Source organism: Rhinolophus hipposideros (genome assembly GCF_964194185.1).
Source record: "Rhinolophus hipposideros genome assembly, chromosome: 11".
NCBI lineage: Eukaryota > Metazoa > Chordata > Mammalia > Chiroptera > Rhinolophidae > Rhinolophus > Rhinolophus hipposideros.
The window spans coordinates 73,391,835-73,419,398 of NC_138057.1; the positions used below are offsets into that span (position 1 = coordinate 73,391,835).

At 52.7% G+C, this 27,564-nt stretch overlaps 1 protein-coding gene across 2 annotated transcripts in view; it reads right to left on the reverse strand.

The window, feature by feature from the left end:
- Window positions 1-27,564, reverse strand: part of DENND1A (DENN domain containing 1A) — a 481,754-nt gene that overhangs the window by 14,613 nt on the left and 439,577 nt on the right. For both annotated transcript variants that reach the window (XM_081067070.1, XM_081067071.1), the window contains exon 20: window positions 4,897-4,985. In XM_081067070.1, the coding sequence (XP_080923196.1) occupies window positions 4,897-4,985 (89 nt within the window). The remainder of the gene's footprint in view (window positions 1-4,896; window positions 4,986-27,564) is intronic.

Below are 27,564 nucleotides of genomic sequence, written 5' to 3' on the forward strand. Positions count from 1 at the left end.
GCTGTTAATCATTCCATTTCTTATAAGGATGTAAAATAAGAAATGTTTGGAGGACAATAACATTTACTCTGGCATTTTTCGTGTTAGTGAAAACCTGGACAATCTACAGATCCGATGTGATGGGCGTGAGGAGATAGGCCGTGCACATACCCCCAGTGCAACCTTCCACAGTCCCCCAGAACGGGTTCCAAGGACATGTGGCCAGTCCATAGGATGGGATACTGCAAGGAAGCTGCAGCTTTGCCGACAGACATGGTAGAAAGACTGGAAAGGAATCTACAGAAATGCTAATACTGTGTTTCCCCGAAAATAAGACCTAACCAAAAAATAAGCCCTAGCATGATTTTTCAGGATGACGTCCCCTGAACATAAGCCCTAATGCATCTTTTGGAGCAAAACTTAATATAAAACCTGGTCTTATTTTCAGGGAAACACGGTAAGTATGGGATTTGGAGTGAACTTGTCTCTTCTCAGAATGTCTATAAGGCTATCGGGTTATTTTTACAAACAAAATTATTTGAAAAGAGCACATTTTGCGTGGATCTGACTGGAGGGGTGAGCAGGGCAATACTTGTGGGCCTCTGGGGGCTGAATCTGGGCCTTTCTTACTTAGTACAACGAAACTTCAAAGAACCAGCCTGCAGCCAGTCAAGACGCACGTGGCTGGAGGGTGTTCTGTGTCTCACTCACGTGAGGTGAAACAAAGGTGTGCGGCTGTAAGGATTCCGACTCTGCAGCTGGTTGGGACTGGTACATCCGATCCCAAGCCCCGTAGCCAGTAAGAGGCAGAGGACAGCCCGACCCTTCTGGGTTGTTGTGAAGATTAAATCAGGTGGAGCCTGCATGTGACTGTCTCCTCCCTTACTCTGTGAGGGCGACTGCTCCTGACCCCCGCTGCAGTGAACGAACAACAGCCTGACAGAGAGACACCCCTGGGGACCAGCAGGTCACTCCCTGCCTTTGGCCAGTGTGTGTGGTCCTGAGGGGCGGGCGGTACTGAACACAGTGCTGTCTTTTAGAGATGGTTATTGGCTCCTTTTAAGCATCAAGTTCCATGGAAAATCATCCTATACCTGACAGGCCAAAAGGAAAATAAGTTGGGGCCTGGTAGCCATGCACTCTGTGGCTGAAACAACCAGGACCCACCTTTAACAGGTGTGGAGCTATGAGCCTCATCGCGCTCACCGTGGCCCCCATGGTCCTCGCCACTCAGAATATAATCCTAATTAGCTTCCTAACACAAAGCCCGATGGTACAGAAGAAACGATGAGGCCTCTGTCATCAGACAACCGGTCCCACCACTTTCTAGCCCTGAAACCTTGGCCAAATTACTGAAAGTGTCTCTCTGAGCCTCAGTTTCTCCATCTGTTAAATGGGAAAGTCATCACCTATCCTTCACAATCTTAAGGGACATTCAGTAAATGTTGCTTTTCTTTCCTTCCTCAGGTAGAAATACTCGTGTAGCAGCGGACACTGCTTCTTTGGCAGGAAGAGGACTGAACTCCAGGGAACCAGAGAGGAAGGGTGGCATGCGGGACAAATCATCTTAGGACATGGAGCTGTCTCTCTAGGCAAAGCCACACTGACGATGGACCCCCACGGCCAGCAGAGTGTAACTGAGAGAGTGAAATCGAGCAGTACACGGAGTCCTGATCCTACCCCTTTCGAACTGGATGACCCTGGAATACCGAGCAAATACGTTTTCTGAGCCTGAGTTGCCATTCTGTGGGAGGAGAAATGAACAGCAGCCTAAGAGGGCCTAGAACATGAGAGGTGCTCGACTGCACTTGCTGCTGACTGGCCTTTGACCCTAAGCCAGGCTGCCTGATCCGTGCTGACCCTAACGTTTACCCTAGGGAGTGCGGGGGCATTCCACCGGCCCTGTTCTGAATACTAATGAAGGAGTTAGTAGTTCTTGAGGAGAAATAGTCACTGAATATCAATTAGCTAATGTGAACTGAAAAACTGAGGGAATGCTTTCCCGAGAAATATTTCTGAAGTGTTCTTCCCATTGCCATCAGATGGTTTTAAGGGGTAAGGACACTTATCATTGATTCAGGAAGAAAATCTAACAGGAAAAAAATTTCATTTTGGGAAAATGTAAGTCAACAAAAGAGTCAGCGTGGGGATTTTCTTTAAAGGCCTCCTTTTCAAAACTCAAAGAAGCTTGTACCTAGTAGGTTTTCAAAGATATCTGCTGCATGAATGGGTGCATGAATGGACAGAAGGCCATCATCTGGAAAAGGACAGACGGACTGCAATGGATGGAATGGCCAGAGAGCTGGCGGCCGAAGCTTCTGGGCCTTGATGGATTCCAGACACTGAGCCGCTTGCCGCCGGAGGCTGTGGAGATCATCTTCTTCTTAATCAGCTCCATCTTGCTGTCCACGAAGTTACTTATTGAACATGCGATTTGGACGTGAGAGTTGGGGCAAGAAGTCAGGAGGTCTGACTCCCTCCCTCAGCTTCAAAGATCCTGTATCTCTTTCGGCTACCCAAATCTTCTACGTTTCTGACGCAGTCTGATAGTCCCAGTGCTGACAGAGATCCGTGATTCTAGAAAATCCAGGCCATGTTAAAGGGCCAGGCATTGATCCACGGGCCCAACATGGAACCACCCGCAACAGCGGCCCATTAGGATCTGCTTCCTGCCTGCTGGCTTGTCTTCTCGTGTCTCCTAACACAATGCTGACAGATTGGTGGGGCTGGGTTCTTTCCTCCCTAGAACAATATTTTATGAGGAGTCTGTTTTATTAAAATATTTTCCGCTGGATGCTTCCTGTGTTTCAAGAACTTGGTCTTGCCAGCTGGAGTCGATGACAGTTGAGACAAACACATCCAAGAGCTGTTGTGACATGGCATTTGGAACTGGAGGAGCACACGGGGGGGAGGGGGGGCGCAGCATGGGAAGAGATGCAAGAAAACACCCAGGTTGCACTAGAAATGCCACTGATGTTATGGGAGAAAAGCCACCATCCCCTCCAACCCCACCCATTAAAACAAATGTGAACAGAAACTCTTGGAATGATGTCCCCAAATGTACCCCTTTATCTCCTGGTGGGCTGGAGCCGCTGTGAGGTATGGTCACAGAGGCCTGTCATTGTTTTTCTATCACTGCCAGTTTACCACTAAACTAGCCCCCTGCTCCCACTGGGTCATTTCAACCCCATGTTTTCTGAACAGAAATCTAAAACAAGGCATGTTGCAAAAAGAACTAAAAAGTGAGACCGACAGTTCTGGTCACAACCAGGAGGATGGGATCACCAGACACGGGCTCTTTGGCACACACCAGAGGCATCCCCTACCACCGGGCTGGAGAAGCAGCACCGTAAACATGAGATTAGGAAGCCCAGCCTCTAATTAGGAACCACGAAGCAGGTACTGCTCGTCTGTAGGACGTGAAGTGGTGCTGTTGGTCCGGGGTGCTTTTGTGCAGTGCAAGGATATTCTGGCTTCACATTTCAGTATCTACCGGCCCATGACCCTGTATCCCAGTGCAAGCCCGGTTTTAAAGAGGTGGCTTTAAAGAAAAGTGACCGATTTCATCCCCCCAAGGAGAAATCTTGAAGGTCTGAGGAAGCCATGCACCATTTTCTCCACAAGGGGGCAATCATAATCCACGCCAGTCACGGCCAGGGACTAGCCCTCCATATTCCCACTGTCCTATTGTCAGCAAAAGTTGAACCTATACCCAACTTCAGGAATCCTCTCTTCCAAACTGTGCATAAGCAAGCATCTCCCAGGACAGACACACACACGTACTCTGTCTCCCACAGCTTTCTGGACAAGACATGAGGGCTGCCTGAGCAGGCTGGTTCCATGACACAATAGTCTCAAGCAACAAGAACTGTAAACCCGCGAGTCCTGGAAGAGCTGAAGTGCATCGCCACCTGGCTCAGGCCACAACTGGACCCTGCAGAATCCTTTCTGCCCTGTGGTCCTTTTGGCTGGGGCCTGCAGTCTCTCTTCTTTCCCCGAGAACTCTTCTGAAAGTGGTGCAGACATGAGGACTGCACCCTCTTCTTCACCCAAGGGACTTCAGGGTCCCTGGGGCAATATTTTTGGCTCCCCAAACTACCCCAGACCAAGATGGATTCGTGTACCTTTTCAAGGCATCACAGGGAGCCAGTGTGTAGCTGCTGAGCTGCCTGGGCAGAGCCCGAGGGCTGTGCGCCTTGGGGACAAAGGGGAAGCCCTGCATCCCTCTGATGGAAGCAGTGGTCCCTTCCGCAGACAAGTGGTGTGTAGCCTGAAGCCTCCCCCCAACCAGGCAGCTGAGCCTGTGGCCACTGCTTGTCTACCTGCCTCACCATGTACCTCATCTATCCAATACCTACCCAACATCTCCCCAGCAAGTGGCTTTAAGGTGAGTCCTATGCCAGGGGCCTCTGGACCTCTGGGTCCATGGGGAGGTAGAAAAGCAGGGCTGTAGTAATATCAATGCCATGGCACAGGGGAGCCAAGTGGAGGTGGGGCAGTGGGGTGGCCAGTCCTGTGTGTAAATCTGAGCTCTAGACCTCAAGCAGGCTTAGGGAGGTGGCCCTTGTTAAGTGGTCACCTCCTTGGCCGGGTTCCTAACTGTCTCCTGCTGACCCTGCATCTTCAGCATGAGCAAAGGCCCGGTACCTTCTTCTAAGCCTGAGTACCCTCAGGCATGACCACTCAAAGCCCAGCCCAGGTGCCTGGCTCTTTGGCTTCTGGGGCCTCCCACTGGTATGACCACTGGTAGCAGAAGCCGATGCTGAACATCAAGCCTGCTCCCAACTGACCACTCTGACACACGCGCTCTGGGCTCCAGGGACGCCTTTCAAAGGCCGGGGCTACGGCGTGGGCGCCACAAAGCGCCAGCCCCCTGGGGCTCTTGCAGACAGAGGAGAGGAAGCGATGGGTACTCACTGCTCAGGGCTCGAGACGGATGTCCTCCGGCCTTCCACGGGGACGTTGCTCTTTGGTCTCCTGACGACATGTGGACGGGGAGGACGCACCTAGAATGGGCGCAGGGAAAACCCCCAAGAGGGAGTGAGTTGGAGAAGCCAAACAGGAACATTCTGAAAATTCAGGTAAATGGGCCCCAAATCAATGTGGAGGGGTTTTCACGGAACAGGCTACAAAGGCTGTGCTTATTATGAGAGCACTGCCCCTGCACGTGCAGCTGACGCGTGCTGGCATCGTGTGGCCTACTCAACCCGGAGCGGTTCTTCTGAAGAGCGTGGTTTCGTCACCTGCAGGGAGAGGGGCAGTTCCCCCTGCCTCCTCCCAGAGCAGCTGGGAGGTGGAGGGAGGTTCGATGAGATACTGTCTACACAGATGTGGAACAAAGAGGCTTCAATGAGGCTAAGGCCCCACTCTCACCTTCTTCTAGAACCCAGAAACCCGTGGGGTAGAACACAAAGGTTTCACTCAGCCTTTGTTTTTAGGGAACACGTGCTCATTTTGTTCTTTTTACAACTCAATTATAAGATGCTTATTTTCCTCTCTTACTGGAAGGGGGGAAGTAAATAATGGCATGAGAGAGCGCCCTAAAGGCCATCTTCTGCTCCCTAGGGCATCCCCATGCAGCCCTCCTGAGCAGGGCTCAGCCTGGATGCCACACAGCCCAGGTGGTCACCAGGCTCACTGTGTGCACACAGCTCGAGGGGCACGGCCGGGTGTACTTGACAGTGAAGCACACAGCTTCCCGATCCACAGTCGGGCTGCAGTGACAAGATGGGCCTTTTGGTGTTTCTCCTGGTCTGCTGCCACTGAAAGCCAAGAGGAGGGCCCACTGAAAAAGACACCCCCTTCCCCAGCGGAGCCTGTGATGGGAGTTAGGCTGAGAATTTCGAGGTGCCCCTAGAAGGATACTCCTTTTGTCCAATCAATACTACATGGCTTTAAATTGGGCACTGTCATCTCGACCATTTCCAATGCCAGTGAGCTAAGCTAAGAAGGTCTAGCTGTGAGTTTCACGGCTGATAAAAATGACTGAGCACCCAGTGCAGGCGGCCTGCTTTCTCTTTGCAGGTGAGGCACCAAGTGAGAAATGCCCGATGGCTGAGGTTCTCAGACAGGACAGGGAAGGAGGGCACACACTCAATTTCCTGCCCACCCTCTTCCCTGAATCACTCCCCCAGCAATTTGTGGGCGACACAGCACAATGGTTTAGGAACAGAGATTACAGAAGTTGGCTGCACAAAAGACAAGTCTTTATAGAGTCTGATCAAGCCCTCAGGTCTCTGCACGTCTGATCTAACCCAAGTTTTTCCTGTGGAGTGGCCAGTCTGATCTCAGCCTCGTCTGGCAACTCAGAGATGTGGTAAAAAAAAAAAAAAAAGTGCCAAATGCACCCCACCACTCTTGCTGTCCTTTTCTATGGGGCTACTGTGAAGATCGACTGAGATGACGCAGGAAAAGTGCCAGCACGGGGGCTGGCACACAGTGGGGCTCCATAAATGCTCACCTTGCTTCTCTGTGAGCTTGTCAATAACAAAAGGAGGCCAGGGGAGGGGTGTCTGTGAATTAGAAGATGCCAAATGTCATGGTCTTACTCTTGCCTAGCATCCCGCTCAGTGCCTGGAATTCGAGCGGGGTCACTCAGCAAGATTTTTAGAAACCACTGAATGTTGCTGCTTGGAATCTACGAAGTGCACAATAATGTTGCTATTATTATCATTGTTGTTAGAACAGTGGCTGCCACAAAGCGGACACATCCAGTCACCATTTGCTGGCTATACGAATGGATACACCCCCACCCATTCTCACTGTGAATTGGTTTCCCAGGCCAGAGCCAGAGGCAGCTGGTAAGCAGCGTCACCTGGTTGGGGTGCTCCCCCAGACTTGTCACCACAAAGGCAGGTGTGCAGCTGGGGCAATGGAGCAGCTCTGTCCTGCCCCCAGATCCTGGGGTAGGGGTTTCAGGAAAGGGCAGACATTAAGGCCGGCCAGCCTGTCTTTGCACATGGCTGCTCCTTGCTATAATAAAGGCTGGGTTAGGAATGTGAACTTGTGGCTGAAATGGGGGGATTAAGTTTGTGGCAACTTCAACTGAACTTGCAACGTGGTGAAACATGGGGAAAAAGAACAACAGAGCTAATTAGACGAGCTGAGCTGTCAGAGTGCCGCTGAATGGCTCAGCGCCAACAAACAAAAGGAATGGGTTGGCAATCAGCAGGATCGATGGAGAAGACTGCTTCATTAGGGATGATAAAACAGACAGAGCAGGCGAGGGGTGGGGCGGGGGAGGGGAGCGGGGAGGCAGGGAAGGCGGGGGAGGGGGAGAAAGGCACTGCAGACCGGGGACAGTCAGTCACCCCCAGCGCTACAGACACACCCAGAGTCACATACACCTGATTGGTGTGGACAAAGCCAGCCAGAAAATGATACTCACAGACAGACAACCACACAGAGGCCTGGAGACACCAACGCACAAAGCTTCACAGATACACTCACAGAGGCACACACAAGCACAACTCTCTCTCTCTCTCTCTCTCTCTGAGACACACACACACACACACACACACACACACACACACACACACACACGGCCGCAGACCTACAGTTAGAGCCGCAACCAGGCAGACACAGAGAGACAAAATGGTTTCATTAAACCCGAATCACAAGACGATGCAGACAACTGGCGCGTCATATTTCAGCGATCACGTCCGTCTTTCTGGGGTGCTTAGGAAGGGTGGGGGCTGGGGATGAGGGAAGAAACCACATGCACGCACAACAGCGGCCGGCCCCACCAGTGTTAGGATCCCAGCAGTGCCAGGGGAGAAAATGCTAAACAGGGATTTTGAGCTCTGTTCAAGGGAGACTTGAGGGTAAAGTTGGGAAACCAGCCAATTCCCCACCGGATTTAAAACCTGAGAAATCTAAGTCGGCAGGGTTAAATGTGTATTGAATACAAAAGCACCGAGTACATTTGATTTTAATGGTGAGCAAGAAATAATAAATACAGAGCTTATAAAGCACTTCCCATGCAGCCAACCACAGCCTGCTCTCCCTTGCACACCCGACCCACTCCCCTCAGTCCACCAGACACTGGCAAGGCTTTCTTCTGCTCTTTCCTTTTTCTTCTCTTCAAAAAGAAAATCTAAACCCTCTGGTAACATCTGAACTCCAGCCACAGGTGCCAGGCTACAAAACTCCCTCCAAAAGGCTGAGTGGCTACGCCGCCAGGCTACCGCCACCCCGGGGCAACAGCTGCACTTCTGCCCACAATGTTTGCAGCTAGGTGACCAGGTAAAGTCCAGCTGAGAGCCAGTGGCTCCTGACATGGGAGCTCGTCAGACCGTCCTCTTCGAAGCTCTTGAGGGGTTCCATGCCCCGTGTCTCCCAGGTTCACCCCTACTGTGCAGTGGTGCCCACTGGACCTGTCTGCACGAGTGCACTTGGAGTGAACACACCCTGAAAGCATAAAACCTAGGATTCCCATAGTGAGCCTGCTTGGCAGAAGGTGTCTGGGTTGGCACAAGTGGGTATACGTTCACGCTTCTTGCCAGGGATGGTGCTAGGCACTGTACTTGTATGGGCTCATTACCCTCACCAGGTAGATCTTGCTAAACCCATTTTACAGACAATGAAAGTGAGGCTCAGAGAAGGTAATTATCTTGCCCAAGTCAAATAGCCAGGAAGTGGCCAAGCTGTGATTCAAACCAGGGCAGGCCTCTCTGATTTCCAAGCCTACGAGAACTGGTTCTGCTAGCACCCTGCCTCTTCAGTGCCAAATAACCGAAGGGGTGTGCAGTCCTGAGTGCTGGGCTAGTCGCCTCCTGCACCAGAGCAGCGGCAGGCTTTTCTCAGGGTGACGTTTGCATTCCCAAGTTGCATTCCCTCAGTTGCCCGTGGATGTGGCTACCTCCCCACCCCCAATCTGCACGAATCCCAATGCTGGTGAGACAACAGAGAGTCCCCTGTAGCTGTCTCCAGTACCTGAGTTTTCCAAGGGGAGCGACCCTGAGCCGTATCCTGCTTTCTACGAGACTCCTTGCCTGCCTCAGGTCCCAGGTCTACAGGGAACTCTGAGTGCTGCCCACTGGTTGCAGAAGAGGCTGCCTGGTGAGGAGCAAGGACAGGCACTGCAGACACAGGCCAGGGCTCAAAGGCCAGCCTGGCCTCTTATCGTCTCTTGGGTCTCGGCTGCAAACTGGGGAAACAGCACCTGCAGCCTCTGGGCTCTTCTAAGGACAAATGAGACAATAATTCGACAAGTGCCTAGCATACGTCAGGCACACAAAAAGTGCTGCCTAAGTGTTAATTCTTTTCACCTCTCTCTGCCAGGATCCAATGCTGCCCTAGACATTGCACAGGAAGCCCAGCAGGCTGCTGCTTATTTTTCTCTCATCTGAGGGCTCTGCCCCAGTACTTTCTACTAAGATGGACTCCGTGGAAACGGAGGTGGAGGGTTCAGGGAGCTTGGTATGCTGGAGGCACCACAGGTGCTAGAGGCTGGTGACCCCTATCTGTCATTGAGGGCTTTGAGTTCAGTTACTGAGCATCAGTTTTCTCATCTCTAAAATGGGTGGAGACAGTGCCTTCCTCGTAGAGTGACTGTCAGGTTCAATGGGATGATGTGCCTAAGGACGACAGTCCTGAACAACGTTGGTTACCCAGAAACCCGGGCATTCCTTACAGATAGTAAGATTTAAAAACCTGTGAAGAAGGACCACTCCTGTGGGCCAGACCTCTGCTGCCCCCCAACACCCTCCCTCCGCCCCCAGTCCTTGGATGATGGCGCAACAAGGCCCTGGGCTGGCATTGCAGGCGCTTTACAGATGTCATCTTTGTTCACTCTCACAAAAACCCCCTGAGAAGGAGGGTCTATTACAGAGAGAGAAGTGAGGCTCAGAGAGCCGCAGTATTTGCCTGAAGTCCCACAGCTTCGGTGTTCAAGCCTAGCACTGTCTACGCGCCAAGTCCATGCTGCTAATGCATATTAAACTCTCACTGAATTACGCAAGGTTTGACTCAGAAGGGGTACCTGGCCCCCACAGTGCTTTTTCTTTTTGCTGTTTGTGCCTTTCTTCTAGTGACAGCGAGCAGAAACATTCCAGCCTTTTCAGCTGTGCTGATGACCGCTTGGGTAACAGGATCGATTCATCACACGTGGCTGGACCTGTAGCCTCACGACCGTCACACGTAAAGCTCTCCAAATCCCCCCTCCACCTAGCCCTCCAACTCCCACACATGGTAGGGAAGGGGAGGAAAACAGGACCCTAGAACTTTCCGAGATCGATGTAGAGAGCAGCCACCCCATTGATGCTGGGTGTAAAAAACAGACACAGTTCAGCCTGGCCACCTACAGCGTTTGGCTGCCACACCTTTCACAAGACTAACTGTGCACTGTGGAGGGCAGGAGGGGGTTGGGACACCCGTTTGTGGGGGACCCTGATGGCAACTCGGTGGGGACCTGACCCCTTTGCTCGGCTGCAGGAGCAGTGGCCGCTTTGAACGAGAGACAAAAACTCTTGTCTTGGTAAACAGCCCTCACCAAATGATACCAGCAAGTTTCCCACTTTAAAGGAACTGCTAACATTATTATGCTTTGGCACGGCCAAAGTCTAAGCTTACAAGGAAAATGACATCACCGAGGCTGAAAAACGGGACCACACCCCATATTTTCCCACAGCATCTCTTTAAAAACACAGATGGTCTCCCTCTTTCTCTCGCCCACCCCTTTCCCAGGTGTTGGTGGGTTTCTCACACATTGTCCTGCTTTTCCACCCTCCCTTGGCGCGTCACACGGAAACGTGAGCTTCACGTGAGGCTTGCCAGAGGAGGAGCACCTATCTCCACCGGAACCAGTGCCACATTATTGGCCACAGTTTCCTCCTTGGAGAGGACAGCACATGCACCTGCAAACCCCGGGTTGGCGGGGATGAGACCCCTGCTGCCAGACATTTACTTCCTTTGTGAGAAGAGGCGGTTGGAGCAAGACTTTAAAGCTCATGGGCTAGACACATGGCTCATCCTAGGAAGTCTGCTACACACACGGCAAACATACCACACGGTGGCCCCCAGCGACCTACAGCTCTGACCTGCAAGTCCCTGAACTGATTCACGAAAAGGAGAGAGAAGCCCAGAAAATGCAAGTTCGGGTTCATGCCACACAGAGAACGGAAGCTGGGAACCCCAATCCCCATTTTTCTTTTGCAAGGCAGCTGAGTTCCAACTCCCAAGGTTTAGTCAGGCGGGGACAGCGGTCCAGGCAGTGTTAGGAGGGGAGGGGGCAGAACCACTGGCTACTCACGGGCCTCGAGCGCTGTATCTTGGGAGGCGGCGGGCGAGTGGGACGGAGTCTTTGTGGCTGCATTAAAGCGAAACTTAAAACATCAGTACACACGGAGACGGTTTGATGCATTTGCACACATGGTTTGAGGGCAAGCACCCAGGCCTCGACACATCCGCACTGACTGGTCACTGGTCCTGTACATTCCATTTCTGAGGCCCTCCCCTCTGCCAATTTTTTTGTTCTAGCCTCGTCTCTGACCTGGACCACTGTAATCGTCTGCCAACAGGGGCCCCTGTCTGCATGTTCTCCAGCCATTCTCCACACAGGCCAAGGGGGATCTTCCAAAGTGCAATATGATGAGCATGCCACTCCCCAGCTTTGAGACTTCTGCTGCGCCCCAACATCCCCCTCTGCCCCCAGTCCTTGGATGATGGCGCAACAAGGCCCTGGGCTGGCATTCCAAATCCTCCGTGACCTGGGTTTTGCTGTGCCCCAGACCCTTCCAAGCCTTCACCCATGCTCACCTTGGCAGATGCCCAAATGGCTCTGGCCTCTCATGCCTCGTTTCTTGCCTGCCCTCTGGGTGGGATGACCTATCCAATCCTAGTCTGCCTGGCAAACTTTTACTCATCCTTTAAGACTCTGCCCTGGTCAGATGCAACCGTCTGTGCTCGCCGCGCCCAGTGCTCCCTGCTCGGTGGGGCTTGTCCTGAACACAGAGCATCTGACACCCCCCCACCCCATTTCTTTGAGGGACTTCATCCCTGGGCCTTGGAAGAAAATACATGCTAATAAATATCTGACGAACAATAAAATTTGTACAAAATGCTTGGCTTTTGAAATCAGAGTTTGAATATTATAAAAAACACAACAGAACACAGGCTTACTGGCTCTACTCTCAAATCCTGAAAGTCAAGCTTGGTCCTTTCCATAGCCCGCCCATCCAGGTGCCCTGAACAGTGTGCGAGATGGGTAGGCAGGGTTAGGAGAGACCTCTGACCCTCAGCAAACGCTAGGAGGCTTCCAGTTGGTTCCTGCCCATCCAACCACGTGGTTCACAAAGGTACAACATTATTCTATAGAGTCTAGACAAGCACTGCCCACTACAGGAGCCAACAGCCACATGTGGTGAGTCCAAACTAAGACATACTGTAAGTATAAAGCAGTGGATTCCAGAGGCTTAGTTTGAAGAATGTAAAATATCTCAGTAGTTTTTAATATTCGTTACATGTGAAAATGAAAATATGTTGCATATGTGGTTAAGTATATTAGAATTCCACGTGTGACTCCCACGACACTTCTCTTGGACAGTGCTTTAGAGCTTCGGTTGGTTGGAATGATCCTTCAGATAGCAAACCTGCCTTCCAACTCATCCTCTGAACCCAGCTCCTGGGGGAAAGGGCCTGTGAGAGTGGTGTGAGGGGAGAGGTGGCCGAAGGATGTGGTGGAGAATTGGGGTCTTCATGGCACATAGAGCTTGCCTGGATGGAAATATATTCCTGCTTCCCAGATTCTATACATTAGAGGGTGGGGAGTCTGGGCCAACCCATGCTCAGCGAGCCTTCTTCAGCTGGAGGCCATCTGGGGCTGAGGACGCCAGCCGTGAGTGTGGCTGCCCACTGAGCCATGTCTCTCCCCCTTCATGGCTTACAGGAAGTGTGCCGGGCAAAGGGGAATGGAGCCCCCCAACTCGCACTGCTCATCAGGAGGAAAGTACAAGGACAGGGAGAGGGGAGCCCTCCTCCTCGGGTGCACAGGTTGCTGCTCACATCCACACCCCTCTCTTTCCTCCCCACCTGTTCCCTGGTGCTCGGCCACTCTACTTCTGGGTAACTACCTTCTCCAGCCTGACAGCCCTCACTGCTTGTCACCTCTGACCTGGCCATTTCCCTCTTGCTGGCTGGGGTGGCAGTGGGGCAGAGTGCTCAGGAGGTGGCCTCTGGGGTCAGACAGTCTCAGACTGAACCCCAGCCCCCACTTACCCTCTGGGCTCCAATGGGCCCGTGGGTTACCCATCTGAGCCTTACTCTCCTCATCTGTACACACAGTAACGGCAGCTCCTACCCGAGGGGGTTGTTAGGAAGGCGCAATGAGACGACACTCGCCAAAGTCTCCCCACAGTGCCGCCAGCAACTGTCACCATGAGCAGGCTTCCCTGCCTCCAGCTTCTCCCCTCCCAATCCGTCTTCTACACTTGTTCCAGAGTGGACTCAAACAGAACACGCGCCCAGTCATGTCACCTGCCAGCTTAAATCATCTCAATGGAAGGCCGGCATCTCCTAAGGTGTCTTCTGAGACACACCATCCTGGGAGATGCAATGTATGATGGGAGAAAAGGGGGTTCCCCAGCCAGGCAAGGCTGCGAAGTGCTGTCTACTGTCGTGTTCCTTTTGGAGATTCACAATGCCTGTTAGCACAGTAAAAGAAATCTTTGCAAAAAAAGAAAAAAAAAAGAAAAAAAAAAAAAGAAAATCCACCCTAAGCAGACAAAACTCTATTAACTCTTTTTTTCTTTAAAGTCCTGTCTTCCCAATTTGTTTGAAGGACTCACTTTCCCTATAATACCCATTAAAATCCCCCTGGAAAATGCCACCTGAAGTTTTCAAAGCCCTCCAGATGCTGGGCGCCCCCCACAAACCTCTGCAATCTCATCTCTGATACATCCCTGACCAGGGCTCCCCACCCAGCCCTGCTCACCCAGTTGCTCCCCCTGAATGCCTCATGCATGCTTGTGCTTCCATGCTGGTCCCTAAGCCTGAAACACCCTTCCATTTCCATTTGTCCCACCCTTGGTGCCTCTTATTTATCCTTTGCTGCCTCAAGTGCCACCTCCTCCAGGAGGCCCTCCCTGCCCTTCCCTGAGCAGGATGGTCAGGTGCTTCCCACCCCCCACCCCGCTCCCTGTGTATTCAGAGCAGACAGATTGTAATTACTAGCTCACTTGCTTCATCTCTCTGTTTCTCTTGGGGTCTAGTATAGTACTAGGCACCTAATAGGTGTCCAGCAAATGATTTTTGGCTGAAACTTCCTGGCATGTGGAAACTCAACAAATGTTAGTTCAACTTTCAGATTCCGTAATTAACTTATTTTCCTTTGTCATCAGTACGTGTTGGTTCTTTTGCAACTGAATTTATAAGTGGTGGGAGGAAAGCAGCCCCTTGATCACACCCAACCTAGAAGCCAGCAGAGGTAACGGGGGGTTTAAAGACACCAAGAAAAGATAATGGGGTAGAAATGTCCTCAGCGATCATGAAGGCCCCACGGCAGGGATGTAGCGTGAGTGACAGCACTTTCCCCAGGGCCAAGCACACACCAATCTGCAGCTATGAGGGTGCTTCCGCTTCCTGGAGGAAAAGGAGGAAAGGAGTACTTCCTGAGAGCGAAGTACTCAGAGGACAATTAGAACTCACCGGGGGTGAGTGTTGGTGATTTGGGTGGGAAGGGGGTGAGGAGAGAAGCCAGGGAAGAATCTACTCAACACACCATTTTCCAGAACCTGGCCCCACGTGCTTGGGAAGCCGAATCTGGGACTGACAGTGTGAGGTGGGGCCCAGGCAGACTGCAAAGCTGGCCAGGACTCAGTGTAAGTCATTTAGGTGACCTAGGAGCAGCCCCTCCGTGCATTCCCCAGGGTGGAGACTCTGTACCCCAGCCCACAGCCCAGGGCCGGCACGAGCTTGTTTTTTCCACGGCTCTAGTGGCAGGAAGCATATCCTTCTGTGGACATGGAAACAGACTGGACCTGCTCAAATGGGAAGTGCTGGGAGCGGGTCTTGGTCCTCTTGACTGCAGATCCAGTGCTCTTCCCACCACTGGAAAAGGCAGCGACTAAACCAGAAGAGCCTTAAAGCAGAAGCAGAGAACTGAGAGGTCCACGCACGTTTGAACAGAAATCACGTTACATGTGATGCTCAATTCCTCGCAGGATCGAATCGCAGCCACACTGACTGCTGTCTTAAGTGAGTTCAAACAAGCTGGGCCCTTAGCAATCTTTTGCTTAGAAGAGTTCTGTCCCACAATTCAACTGGCACTTCCTGAGCTCGGCTGTGGTGGGGTGGGGGGTTTCCTTGATCAACACAAGCAGCTACCCTCCCGAAGGTCATGTCTAGTTGGGGAAGCTGATTCACTCTCGCAGGGTGGAAGGAGTTGCCTATGGAAGTTTATGGAACAACTGCTCGGGGGCAGGGCCTGGGGACTCAGAAGGACACAGAGCTTTTGTCCTTAAGGGCTGTGTGGTCTAATGGGCTTTGTCCTACAACACAGAAAAATTGCTTTCTTAGAGTACAAAGAGTATTTGGGCTAAAGCCCAAGAAATATACCACGTTGGGTCAGAAAGACACGGGTTCAAATCTTGGCTCTGTCATTTCCTAGCTGAGGTCACAACTGGTTCCACCACTTGCGTGAGTTATTTGACCTAACTCTCAGTTAACTCTTCAGTAAAACAGAAATAACTCGTGAGTCACAAGACCTGGTGTGAGGAGGCTACGAGGGTGCAATCCAGCTGTGTGAGACTCTGGCCCAGCATCCTGAAGAGGAAATGGGACCATCCACTCCTCTGTCCTCCTGATGGACTCGCAAGTCTTCCCAGAAAAGCCCTGCAGACGTGAAGACCTTGATTTTCCAAAGGAGTGCACTGTCAGCCAAGCACTGCTGAGGGAGACTGGATTTTAATAGTAATTTCTTCTATTTATATGATGCGTTTTCCTTTCAAAGCATTCAAGCATTCCTACTTCTCTTTCCTTTGAGCCTCACATCCCCTGGTGAGGCAAGTTAGAGAAGAATGGTTTCCCTGCTATAGACAGGAAACAGGAGGCCCAGAGAGGTTAAGGGACTAGGATGAGGTCACTCAGCTAGTAGCAGGCACTAAAACAAGCAGGTATTCTCAGCCCATTGTGCCATCCTTGTCAACCCCAATTTCCAAAGTCATCTGGAATCCTTTCTGACATGGTTTTCTAACCTTTGTCCCTTCTGAAGTTAGAGTCTGGTGGTAGACATCTGTGCCTGAGAACAGGCTGGTGAGGGAGGACGACTGCCGTCTTCCGCTTCTTGCCTCAGGCGAGCATCTCTTTTTGGTGCTTTCCAGAGGCACATGATTCATTTGTTTGACCATTTAACAAACTGTAGAGGACGCTTTGTACAGGCACAGGGCTCCCGCTCTGATAGAGGGGCTATAATGCTGGGACAGAGGGGTGCCGAGGTCTGTGGAGGTCCACAGATGGGGATGGTAGGGAGTTCGGATGCCTGGCACAGGGAACCACAGTGGTCCGATGAGACGAGAGCGAGGGTGAACATGAGGACGGGGCAGGCAAGGACCTCAGTCGGGCTGGTGGGGGACACACAGGATGTACAGGGCCTTGAACGCCAGGCTAAGAAGTGTGGACTTTCTCCTCAGCGCAGTGGGATTCAGGCGGGAGGGACACATCAGAGACCTTGGTGTCCTTGGTGCAGGAGGAGAGGTGGGCTTCTAAGGACAGACACTTCCCTCCAGCCACAGGCGCCTGCCGAGGCCTTCATGTTGTCAACTCACCACCTTGGGCCACGTGGCTGCTGGTAGCTGCGAACACAGGGTAAGCCTGAAAGTGTGATTGACATGCATGTCCCAGAGAGGAGAGGAACTCCGCGGCCTCTGCCTGGCCCTTGGTGTTGAGATCTGTCAGCCGTGTGAGCCAGGTGAGTATGCTCATTGGATGCAAAACCCACATTTATGAGGACAGCATCTGATTTGCAGTTAATTTGTTGATGCAGCAAAACACATTGTTTCCAAAAGGTCAGGAGGGGAAGCCGTGTTGGAATATCAACTTAATTACCTGGGCAGCATGGATGAGCGGGCACCCTGCATGGGGCTGCAGGGTGGAAAACGCTCGACTGCCAGGCACTGACTTGGGGCCGAGTGTAGAGTGTGCAGGGGGTGGGGTGGGGGGCAGCACACAGTGGGGAGAGCCGAAGCACTTCCTGCCTGCCGTGTTCCTGGTGCCTCACCAGCAATCTTGTTATCCCAGGCAAGCCTCATGCCAGAATGAGGGTTGTCACTCCATTTCACAGATGAGGGGAGGCAAAGACTTGCCCAGGGTCACATAAAGCTTTGAATGGCAGGCCTTCCGAAGAGGTTCAAAGAGCTCATTTCAAGGAAACTGCAGGCTGGGGCATGGGTCCTGTGACGTATGTGGGAGGGAGCTGGCTGTTTAGGAAGTAACACATGGATTTAGTCCCCATTGAGGCCCCACCTTGGACTATCCCTTCGAGGTCAGAATCAGCATTCCCATGTCACTGCTCGGAAAGCAGGCTCAGGGAGGGGGGACAGGTGCTGCCTAAGGCCACATAGGTGAAATGTCCCAAGCAGTGGAAAGACAGGCCAGATCCCAACCAGGGACCTGGTGTGGGGAAGGAGATAGAACACAAGCCGGAGGCCACAGGGGCCAACCAGTTTCACTGAAGGCCGAGGGCTGTGCACACACAGCTCACGGTGAGGAAGCACCCTGCCTGCGGGGCAGCCAGCAGCCTGAGGCTCCCCTTTCTGAGGGCCAGAGAACGTGGGCTGTGCCCGATGGCAGCTGGAGCCTGAGAGCTGGCCTCTGAGGCTGGCCCCCAACGGGGTCTCAAATCCTTTGAGTCTGAATCGTCCCTTTCCCATCAGACTCCTGTGTAACCCACACACAGGAGGGCCTAGTGACCCCAGTGGGAGGCTGGATAGATGCTGGCGTTTCTCTGTCCCAGGGATGTGCCCCAACCAGGTATACTGCTAGGAATGGAGAAGGGGAAAGAGAAAATTCACAATTAAACTCTGTCACTGTTTAACGAGGAAAGAGTTCACCTGGTTAATTTTCCTGGCTAGTAGCCACATCAATGCTCTGACCTATACATGAAACGGCCCCAGTGGGAAAGGAAGACAAAGCTTTCCGTGGCTCTACAAAGGGCCTCTGGGCTGAGAGCAAGGCTCCTCTAACTCCTCGGGACTGGAAAGCCGCTATTATGCAAGGTATGGAAATAAAAGAGGGCTTCTTTTGATATGCCTCCAAAAAGGAGTGTATTGAAGCCATATTTGTGTGGAGTGTCTCCTTTGAAATGCCCAACTTGCTCTCTCGGGCACAGCTCTCGTCTGTCCCCCAACTCCTGTCATTATCTCCCATCCTCTTCGTCTACCCTCGACAGAGCTGGCCCTGCTTGTTGGGGAGGATCAAATGCTTGCCTCTGCTTCCGAGTTTCAGCAAGGACAGCTGGGGAAAGAGCGGGCACTGGTGCCCTATAGCACCTGCTGTGTGCCAACAGCACTGGGCTGGGCCCTGGGGCCCCAGAGGGGACCCTGGGATGCTTGGGCCCTGGAGCATCTGCAGAGGTGACTCGAAGCTCCAGCTATTCCCTGGAGGGATGCTCCTTGTGCGATGCTGTACAGGACGGACTTGTACTTCATGGCTGAGGAAGAGGTTTCCATCCAGCCCACATAGGACAAAAAGGAAGTGCTTCTTCATGGGAAAGAGACGCTGGAAGGGGCCCTCCTTTTGGAGCCCCTTGGACGGGCCATGTGTTCCTTGGAATATCCCAGTCAGTCCTAAAACTCGGGGGAGAGGCTCTGTCACGATCCTCATTCTATAGACGGGGAAACTGAGGCCCCTTGCTCAGACCGGTGCAACACACCAGGAAGCCGGTGGTGGTGGCTTTGTCAGACTCCACAGGGAGGTTTCAGTGTGCTGTCCTGAGGCACCGTGTGTGAGGGGTGCTCCGGATAGAAGGTGGCCCTGGAAGAGAAGCCACAGCCTCTGCTGGCGGGTCTGTCAGCCAGCCTCTTTGGAGAGGGAGTGCTTAGGATCCAGTCGACCCAACGGCACCTTGCCAGACCATTCTCGCAGGCCGGACCTGGGCACTTCCCTGGCAGTGAGTTCCGAGCTGAAAGACGGCTCAGTCTGAAGAGCAGTGCATTCTCTCCCGATGTTGACAGGAGTAGTATTTTGTAGTGGTGCTGGTTAATTTGTAGTGGCATTTGTGGTTTGAAGCCTTGTCAAGATCCCTGATTACTTCCCGTGCAAGGAGCTGGGCTGACGTGGAAGTTCACATGCCGAACAAAAGCAGTGAGGCAGCTGTGAGGGAAGGCTGCAAGGGGGCTGGGTGACCCTGCTGCTTGGGGGACAGAAGCGGGGAGGGAAGTGGGCTGGCAGTGGGGAGCCTTTTGTTTTGAGTCAGGTGCAGCTGCTCGGTCTGAATAGGTGGCATCCCATTGGTGGTCCAAGGTCGGGTGCAGGGGCAGGGAGCTTTGCTGACGCGTGCCATTCTCTGCCCAGACAGGAGCGGGAGGAGGGTGTGCATTGCTGCTACCTACACCAGGGCAGCCATCTGGGATGCCATCAAGGGTGCCTGGGTGACATTCCCAGGAGGTGGGGGTAAGAGGAAGGGCTTCCAGATGCTGGGAGAGAATCCCCCTCTGATAGCAGCAAGGGCTACTGTTTTCTGGTACTTTCTGTGTACCAGCTCCTGTGCTAGGAGCACCACATACAAGGTCGCTACTGATCTCAATAACCCTTCAGAGAAGGTAAAATCCCCACTTGGCAGGTGAAGAAACTGAGGCTGCCTGGCTCAGTGACTTGCCCGGGCCAGGCCTCAGAGCTCACAGGTGGCCGAGACTGGATCCAAGTCCAGGTACGTCTGACCCCAAAGAAGCCCACCCTCCTTCTATCAGACCAGACACACAAACCGCAGAAAAAGATGCTGAAACTTATCCCCTTGACACTGAGGGTGCTCCCCTCTCCCTGGGGAGTTCTCCCCCATAGCATTTTGTCCTGCGCAGCCTGTTCTGACCGCACAGAAAGGTTGTCTTTGCAGCCGTCTGCGTTTCACTGGGCCTGCATCCCGACTCGGTGAGGGTTTGCTCAGTGCACGGGAGGGCCAGGGCCAGCTCAGCAAAACCAAGGCTAATTTATCATCTCTGGAACGATGTCCACCCCAAGCAGTACAGCACTAGGAAATTACAGTAGAAATGCTCCCCTGATCTTGCAGTTGTACAGACAGGTTCACACAGCACCCTCTGGAAAGGGAGTTTGGGGATTAGGCTCACAGTGCTCTCTCCCTGCCACCAGGGTCCCCCCGTCCACCTGCAGCCCGGGGAGCTGCTCACATCCCTGGACACAGTCCTCGGCAGGCAGGCCATGTACGACCCTGCCTCTGCCCCCACCAGATCTATGTCCCACCCCTCCACAAGCAGCCCCTTCTTTCCAGCCCTGTCCCTCACGACACACGGGTTCGTCCCATATGCCCTCCTGGCCTTGCCTCCTAGATGAATCCCACACTTCCCTCAAGCCTCTTCCCTGCCCTGGAAGCCGTCCCTGTCTTCCTGGCTCGATAGAAAGCTGGGCTACTTTCTTCCATCCCTCCCCAAACAACGATGGGCTCCTTGAGGGTGGCACTGTGTCTCCTTCACATGTGGCCTCTGGCTCTGGGCACAAGGCCCACACATGGTAAGCGCAAAGCAAATGCTTCCCCAAGATCACGGAACCATTGCAGCATCAAATTCTCAGTAAGCCATTGGCCAGCGTTTGGCCAAACCGGACCAACCAGCCACTGACCCTGTCAGTCGAGGTGCTCCGTCCACTAGGCTGGCAACATTTCGGGCATGCTTTGATCAGGAAGAACCCCCAACCTAACGCTGTTCCGACCTAACAGGTTGAGCCCCAGGGCCATCCCCAAAAGCAAGAGACTTTTTGAGTGGAATGTGAATGTGGGAAGCAATAGGAAGCTTAGATGTGAAATATCTCAAAATTTCCCCAGTGTGTCTGTTAAAAAAAGACAGTCAGGTTCACTAGACAGAGGGTTTTTTTTTTTTTTTTTTGGTTTTTTTTTTCCTTCCTCGGAACAAATGGATGGAGAACCTGGTTTTAAAATTCCTGGACCCTGGAATACATTTCTATCTGTGTCAAAGTCTACCTTCCACCGCCTCAGCAGAGTTTAAAATCCTAGCTAATAGGTTAACAACTGTTTTTCTTCAGCTTCAAATGAAGAATATCAGAAGGCTGGGGGAATATGCAGCTCTCCAATTTGTACGGACTGCACACAGCTCCCTGCAATGTGTGTTTGACAGGACTGACATTTTGTACCGCTGTGAGATGGGAAAACGTGTGACATTTTTATTCATGGTGGCGTACGCCCTTGTAATGATCAGCTCTGGTCGATGTGCTTACCGCAGCAGCCCCAGAGCCCTCGGAGAACAAACAGGAACCCAAGGTGCCAGCAGTCCGACTGCCTTATTAAACACCGCCAGGATCCTAACGAAGACCAACTGCTGGAAAATCTCACTGTCAAATCCTCAAGGACATTGTCAGCGCACAGCTAACTGCATATATTTTTCATTTAAAATACTGAAATCCAGCATTGTGCCATTACAACCGAGGGGAGGGGCGCCCACTCCAGTGGCCATTCTGTCAGCCGCCTCTTCCGAGCGCCAGATGTTGGAGCTGGATGCCCAGTGGGGTTCAAAGCTCAAAAAGGGGTGGCGGAGACTAGGAACCTACTTTCTGAAAACCCAAACCTACCCTCAGGGTGAAAGGCTGAAAGCTACAGGGCTCTCGTAAGAATCACTTGGAAAGTCAACCCACCGGTTCCCTTGGAAAGCCAAAGCAAATCTGCATAATTAGGAAATCTGTCCCTGCCCCCCTCCCCGCCAGCCAGCCAGCCATCTTCCTGTAGTCGCAACCCATTACATCCTGCAACTTGGTGCTAATCAGCCTTCTCCTTGGCGGCAGACCTTAAGACATCTGTAGGAACACACGGCCACGCTAAGTTTCACACCTTGGCAGACAAGCTGTGTGTCAGGATACCCACCTGCAATCTCACCACTTGCCTCAATTCAAAGGCCTCAAGGTCAGTGGGCAGGAGGACCCCCTCCCTTCGGCGGTCATTTCTAATGCTGATCGACACTGATGGATGGATGGGAGCCAACCCCTTGGCAGGTCCTTGGAGCTTTTTGTGGTTGTTACACGAGCTGATTTGGCGATGGCTGCATATGCTAACGTGCTGATATATTTATTTTGTAAATATGTATTATTTACACAGTGCCTCCATTTCCATACTCTTGCCCCAATGCACAGAGACACGCTCTGCTATTTATTTATGGGAGCCTTGGCATAACAGGCCTAACGACGCCTGTGTGTGGTTCTTGCAGGTCTGCAACAAACCGTAAGTGGTTGGCTGAACAAATGGATGTTCTCCATCCATCATGGGCGGAGGCTTGCATTCCAAGGGGCTGCCGTAAAGGTGGTTTAGCATAACACTGTACATCATCCTTGGTGGGACTGGCCTGGGATGCTGTAGAGCCGGCAACCAGAGACTAGGAGCCTCCACACACACCCTGGGATGGGGCTGAGGGGTAGAGGAAGCCATGGGTACCCTGGTTACAGGACCCAGAGAGTGTAAAAAGGAAGGCGGCTGGCAGGACAGTGAGGGGAAGGTCGCTGGCCCCTATGTCCTCTAAGCTGGCCACGCTGTCCCTCAGCCGAGCAGCTCAGCCTGGGATGCACTGGGAGGCACCCGCTGGCCCTAGCAGACTCTCCTTTTGTCAGATCTCATCCCAGCACATTGGCTGGAGGAGAAATGCAGTCTGTGTTCGGCCTCGGGCCACTCCACGGTGACTGTCAATAGCTCCCACGGAAGGCATCCGGCAGATTACCACGTTCTGTCTGTTTGGCCTCCTAGATGTCTCTCCAGTCTTTCCCTCACTGTTACCCCCAACAGCAGCATCCTAGGTCAGGCTCCCACTACTCGGGCCTGAACGTCAGCAGCGTCATTAGCGGTCTTCCCGCCTTACCTACTTCCACCCCTTTCCATGCTGGTCCCAGAGTACGTGTTCCCAGATGCCATTCCCCCCAAAATCGTCCTTCACTGGCTTCTCGACACCCACAGATATGTTTTACTCTCCCCTGAGGCCTGGCCAGAGTAGCTCCGGGTCCTCGCCTATGCCTTCTGGCCACTGGCTTGCCCACGCTAGTCTGAAGAGTCAGACTCTCCTATCCTTTACATGTCATTCTCTTTACCTGCAGTGCCCTCCTTCTCTGGCTCCTGATAACTCATCTTTTAAGCTCCAGAAGAAATGTCACCTCATCCGAGAAGCCTGCCCTGGTTTCCCTAGACTTCCTTAGGGCACCTCTGCAGTCAGTACACTTATGTCCATTAGGCTTTCTCTTTCCATATGGTTTGTTACCTGTGTCTCTCAGATAATTAGTGCCATGAAGGCAGTACCACATCTCATTCCACTGATCCTGGGGCCTTGGAAAAGGCTTAGCTCTGACATGCCTCCTTATAGGCTGAATAAGTGAAGGAAGGAATTAATGAGGGCATAAAAGAATAACTCAAGAGTTCTGCCTGGCTAAAAACTTCAGGATTTTTAATCGCAAAGATAGAAGAGCAACAGGGGGAGAATTCTTGGCTGGGCTCGTGGTTTGGGCAATGGAACGTGTTTGGTAGACAGCCCCGGGGCAAAAGCTTTCCCCTCTCTCCCATCTCCATAGAGACTGTCCCCTGGTCAGCACACCTGGACAGTCACTGTCTCCTGGACTGCTGATTGTTACAATCCACCTGGCCTCTCAAGGCAAGTCGCCAAGGCTGGGCCTACTGGCCCTTTGGAAATAGTCACTGTCACCCTCTCCAGGAAGTGTAAACAGGGATCCATCCAGAAGGGGTTTGGGTGAGACTGGGGCATCCTTGAGAGGGCCAGGAAGTGGCTGTAACCATGGAACCATGTGGCTGACGGGCACCAGCATCTCAGAAACTCAGTTTAAGCTGCTTGCAGGCAGTTTTATCCCCCATCACACTGCACTTTAAGTAGGATATAATCAACCACTCCTTTTATATGGGAGAAGTCCCTTTTCTATATTCTCTTTTCATACTTTTATTACATTTAAAAATCCTTTGTAGTGTAAATGAAATGGGATACAATATTCCAAAAGACATGGAATTAGGCAGACTGACAATAAAAGTAACCTGGTAAAAACAATGACCTAAGTTAGGGACCTGATCAGTGCAATCTCAGATCAAAGGTACCAGAGGCTAGCATGCAGCCTTTGCTGCCAGGGAGCTGCTGTCACCGCCCAGCTGTCAAAGGTCAGGGGAGCCGGGGTAAAATGAAAACAGCCAGGGCTTTGAACTTGAATCCATTTTACCAGCCGGAGGGTAGGGGAAGGCCCTTGACTCTACTGGGAAAGGCGACAGTCAGGGTCCCAACTGCATGTTTGGAGAAGATAATACGAGAAAACACAAGCCCCTATTAAGCACGCTGCCTGGCACCCAGAAGGGCAGTGTCACTGTTGCTCTCACCCTCTATTAAGGAATAAGGGGCTCTGCTAGGTTTACTCTGGAGAGAAAGCAAAGTCCCAAATCCGGACAGCAGCCATGAGCCTTAACCGGGAGTGAGGGAGAAGCAAAACAAGAGACCTCGACCTCCACAGCCATGCTAAGCAACACTGCTGGGTTCTAAACAGGCCCCCAAACACCAGCAGCCACACAGGTGCCTCAAGAACCAGCTGGAGCTGATGAAAAGGGCTTGATGAGATGGGTTGAGTGAGGCCAGAGCCTGGTTTGGAATTCTTGCTCTGCCACTTACTGTGTGACCTTGGGCAAGCTGCCTAACATCTCTGAGCATCAGCCATCTGGGGATAATAACTACATTGATTGTATAGGGTCATTGAGAAGATTATAGGAAAAATGATGCTTGTGGAGGAGTCTGGCTCACACACAGTAGGACTACATTCAAATGAAAACCAACCCAATCCATCTGACCCCTCCTTATCCTGCCATCCCTTCTCCTGGGCACAGCTGGGTTACTAATTGACCTCGTCAACAGAGGGCTTGGGGATTAATGGGGCACAATGCGATAGGCAGCTCCTGGTTCCGTCGTCCTGTGGCCACGAGGCAGGACTTCCTGCACAGCCACCGACACTTAGCTGACTCTCCTGGAGGATCTCGCTTGTGGGATGTAATTTATTTTCAATATTTAGTGTTTTATTTCCCCTTTCCTACTATGACAAACTCTCCACCTTTGGCACAGAGAATTCTAATCTGAGAAAATGCCTCCTTTGGTCTCACAGAATCTGATTTCCTGCTCTTGTCCTGCTGGGCTCACTGCCTCCTTGGCAGGAAGCTGTTCCAGCTCCAGCACAGACCTTAAAGAAAGGCTGTTTTTTAGGCTCTGGTCCTTCCCCTGGCAAAGAGACCTCACTGTCACACTGCTGAATGCAGACACACGCAAGAGGTCTGTCACTCATGCACAGCACCACACGCAGGCTTCTAGAGGGGACACAAGCCTTGCAGGATAGCTGCCTCCCCCTTTTGGCTTTCTCCTGCTCTGCTGAAGCGACTGGCTGCTCAGGACACAGGAGGCACAGGGCTGCCCTCACCCCTCCCGATTCACCCTTTTGTGCATTCACTCACTCACCCCAGGCATCCCCCAGATTCTCCCTGAGCAACTCAACTGTGCCAGGCTCTGTGAGGGTGCTAAGGTCACAGAGATGAGCCTGACACTGCCCCAGGGACAGCGTGTCAGGCAAGGGGCAGTGCTGGCCCAGAGCAGGAAGGGAGCCCTCTGCTTGGAGGAGTCAGGGAGGCTTGTGGGGGAGGGGTGCTTGAGGCAGGTCCTGAGAGGTGGATGCGATGTGTGGGGTGGCACAGAAGAGCAAGGATGTTCCTGGCTATGGAGATGGGAGCTGATTCATCGCGGGGTTCCTCCAGTGCCCCGCACGGGCTCTGACCTGGAGCACATGCCCATAAACAGAGGTAAAGTTGTGTGTTGGGGACTAGAGAAGAGGAAGGGACTCTGCCCAGGGTGGGGGCACCTAACAGAGTCTTGCAGGGTGAGAAGGAACTGGCCAGAAGTGGAGGATGGCAGGAACCTCCAGCTGTGGGCAGGGGGGTTTGGGCAGGCCCTGAAGGCTGGTAAGTTCTCCTGACCATCAGGCAGGTCTGTGACCAGGGCTGAGGCTGGGGATCCTGGCGAGGGACCCACATTCTGGAGAGCTGAAGGGCCCGCCTGTCTCAGTACTAGCTGATGTTTTCTGATGCCCTCTCTGCCTCACAGAACAGCTGAGGAGAGCGACACGCGACCCAGGGATATGCGGGCCCTCCGGGTGCGGTGGGTCTGATGTGCTGGTGGAACTGGGGTGGGGCCGGTTTGGGGAAGGCCAAGGACAGTGAGGGAAGCTCATGAACGAGGATGGGTGAAAAGTGGATACAAAGGCCGTGTGGCAGGAGCTCTGCCTACGGGAAGGAGGGCCATACACAGCTCCCTTGGCGCAAAGCCCAGCTCACACCCCACCCTGCTCGACTCACACTTCAGCCTCAGCCAGGCTCCGGCTCGCCAGCCCAATTTCCATTCCTCAGTGTAGTTCACTGGGGCCTTTCTGGAGACTATACTTGGGGCCAAAGGAATGATTGAAAAGGCAAGAATTCTCCACTGCAACCAGCCGGAGAAAGCCACGGGGATTGCGTGGACCAGCTGCAGAGAATTCTGGGGCTTTAACAGGAAGTCAGCTGCCACTCCATCCTAGAACAGGCTAGGACCTGGGCGGTGTTTGGTCTCTCAGGTTCAGAACCGTCACCAGGTATCTGAGACACACAGCCCGGAGAAGGCTGCTCCACTATCCTGGGAACATGAGCTCTCCGCCCGGTCCTTGAAGCTGGGGAAGAGCAAGGGTATTAACTGAACATTGCATTTACTCGGTAGTGATCTCCAGCCAGGCTGTAGAGACGAGGTGACAGCCCCTCCTGAGCATGCTGGCAGGGAATCACCCCTAGGACCAAACCGGTTGGAGTTTAAAACAAACAAAAAGGGGACTTTGAGACGCCCCGTGGCACAGTCACACAGCACAGATTTGGGCCTTTCAAAATGAAGAGATGGATTCCATCCATCAGGATTAAGTTAAACCACCCACTGTGGGATGGTGGGCTCCCTGAAGTCAGGGACTGTGTCACTGTCACCTGTTTTCACAGGCAAGACACGGAGTAGGTATCAGTGGCTGCTGAACAAGTGACCTGGTTCTTGGCTCTTTCTCCACGCCTGGGCCCTGGATTACGGCTGACCTGCCGCACTCCATTCCGAGAAGTTACCACAGGCGACTGTGCCCATCCGTACAGCCTGCGAGCCCCGGCCCCAATCTCCCTGCCATGCACTGATCTGTGGTAGCCCTTCTGTCGCCTCTCTATCGGGTGCCCTGGTTGACCTGTGACCTTGATTCTCAGACATGCAAATTCTCTTGGTTTTAAGATCCCCACAGTGCTGGGTATGAACCTTTCTCTGCCATCAGGCAAGAGGACAAGGGGCTGAGACAACGTCGCCTGTCTGGCTTCTGTGCACATTTATCAATTTGATCTGTTCACCGTTCTTT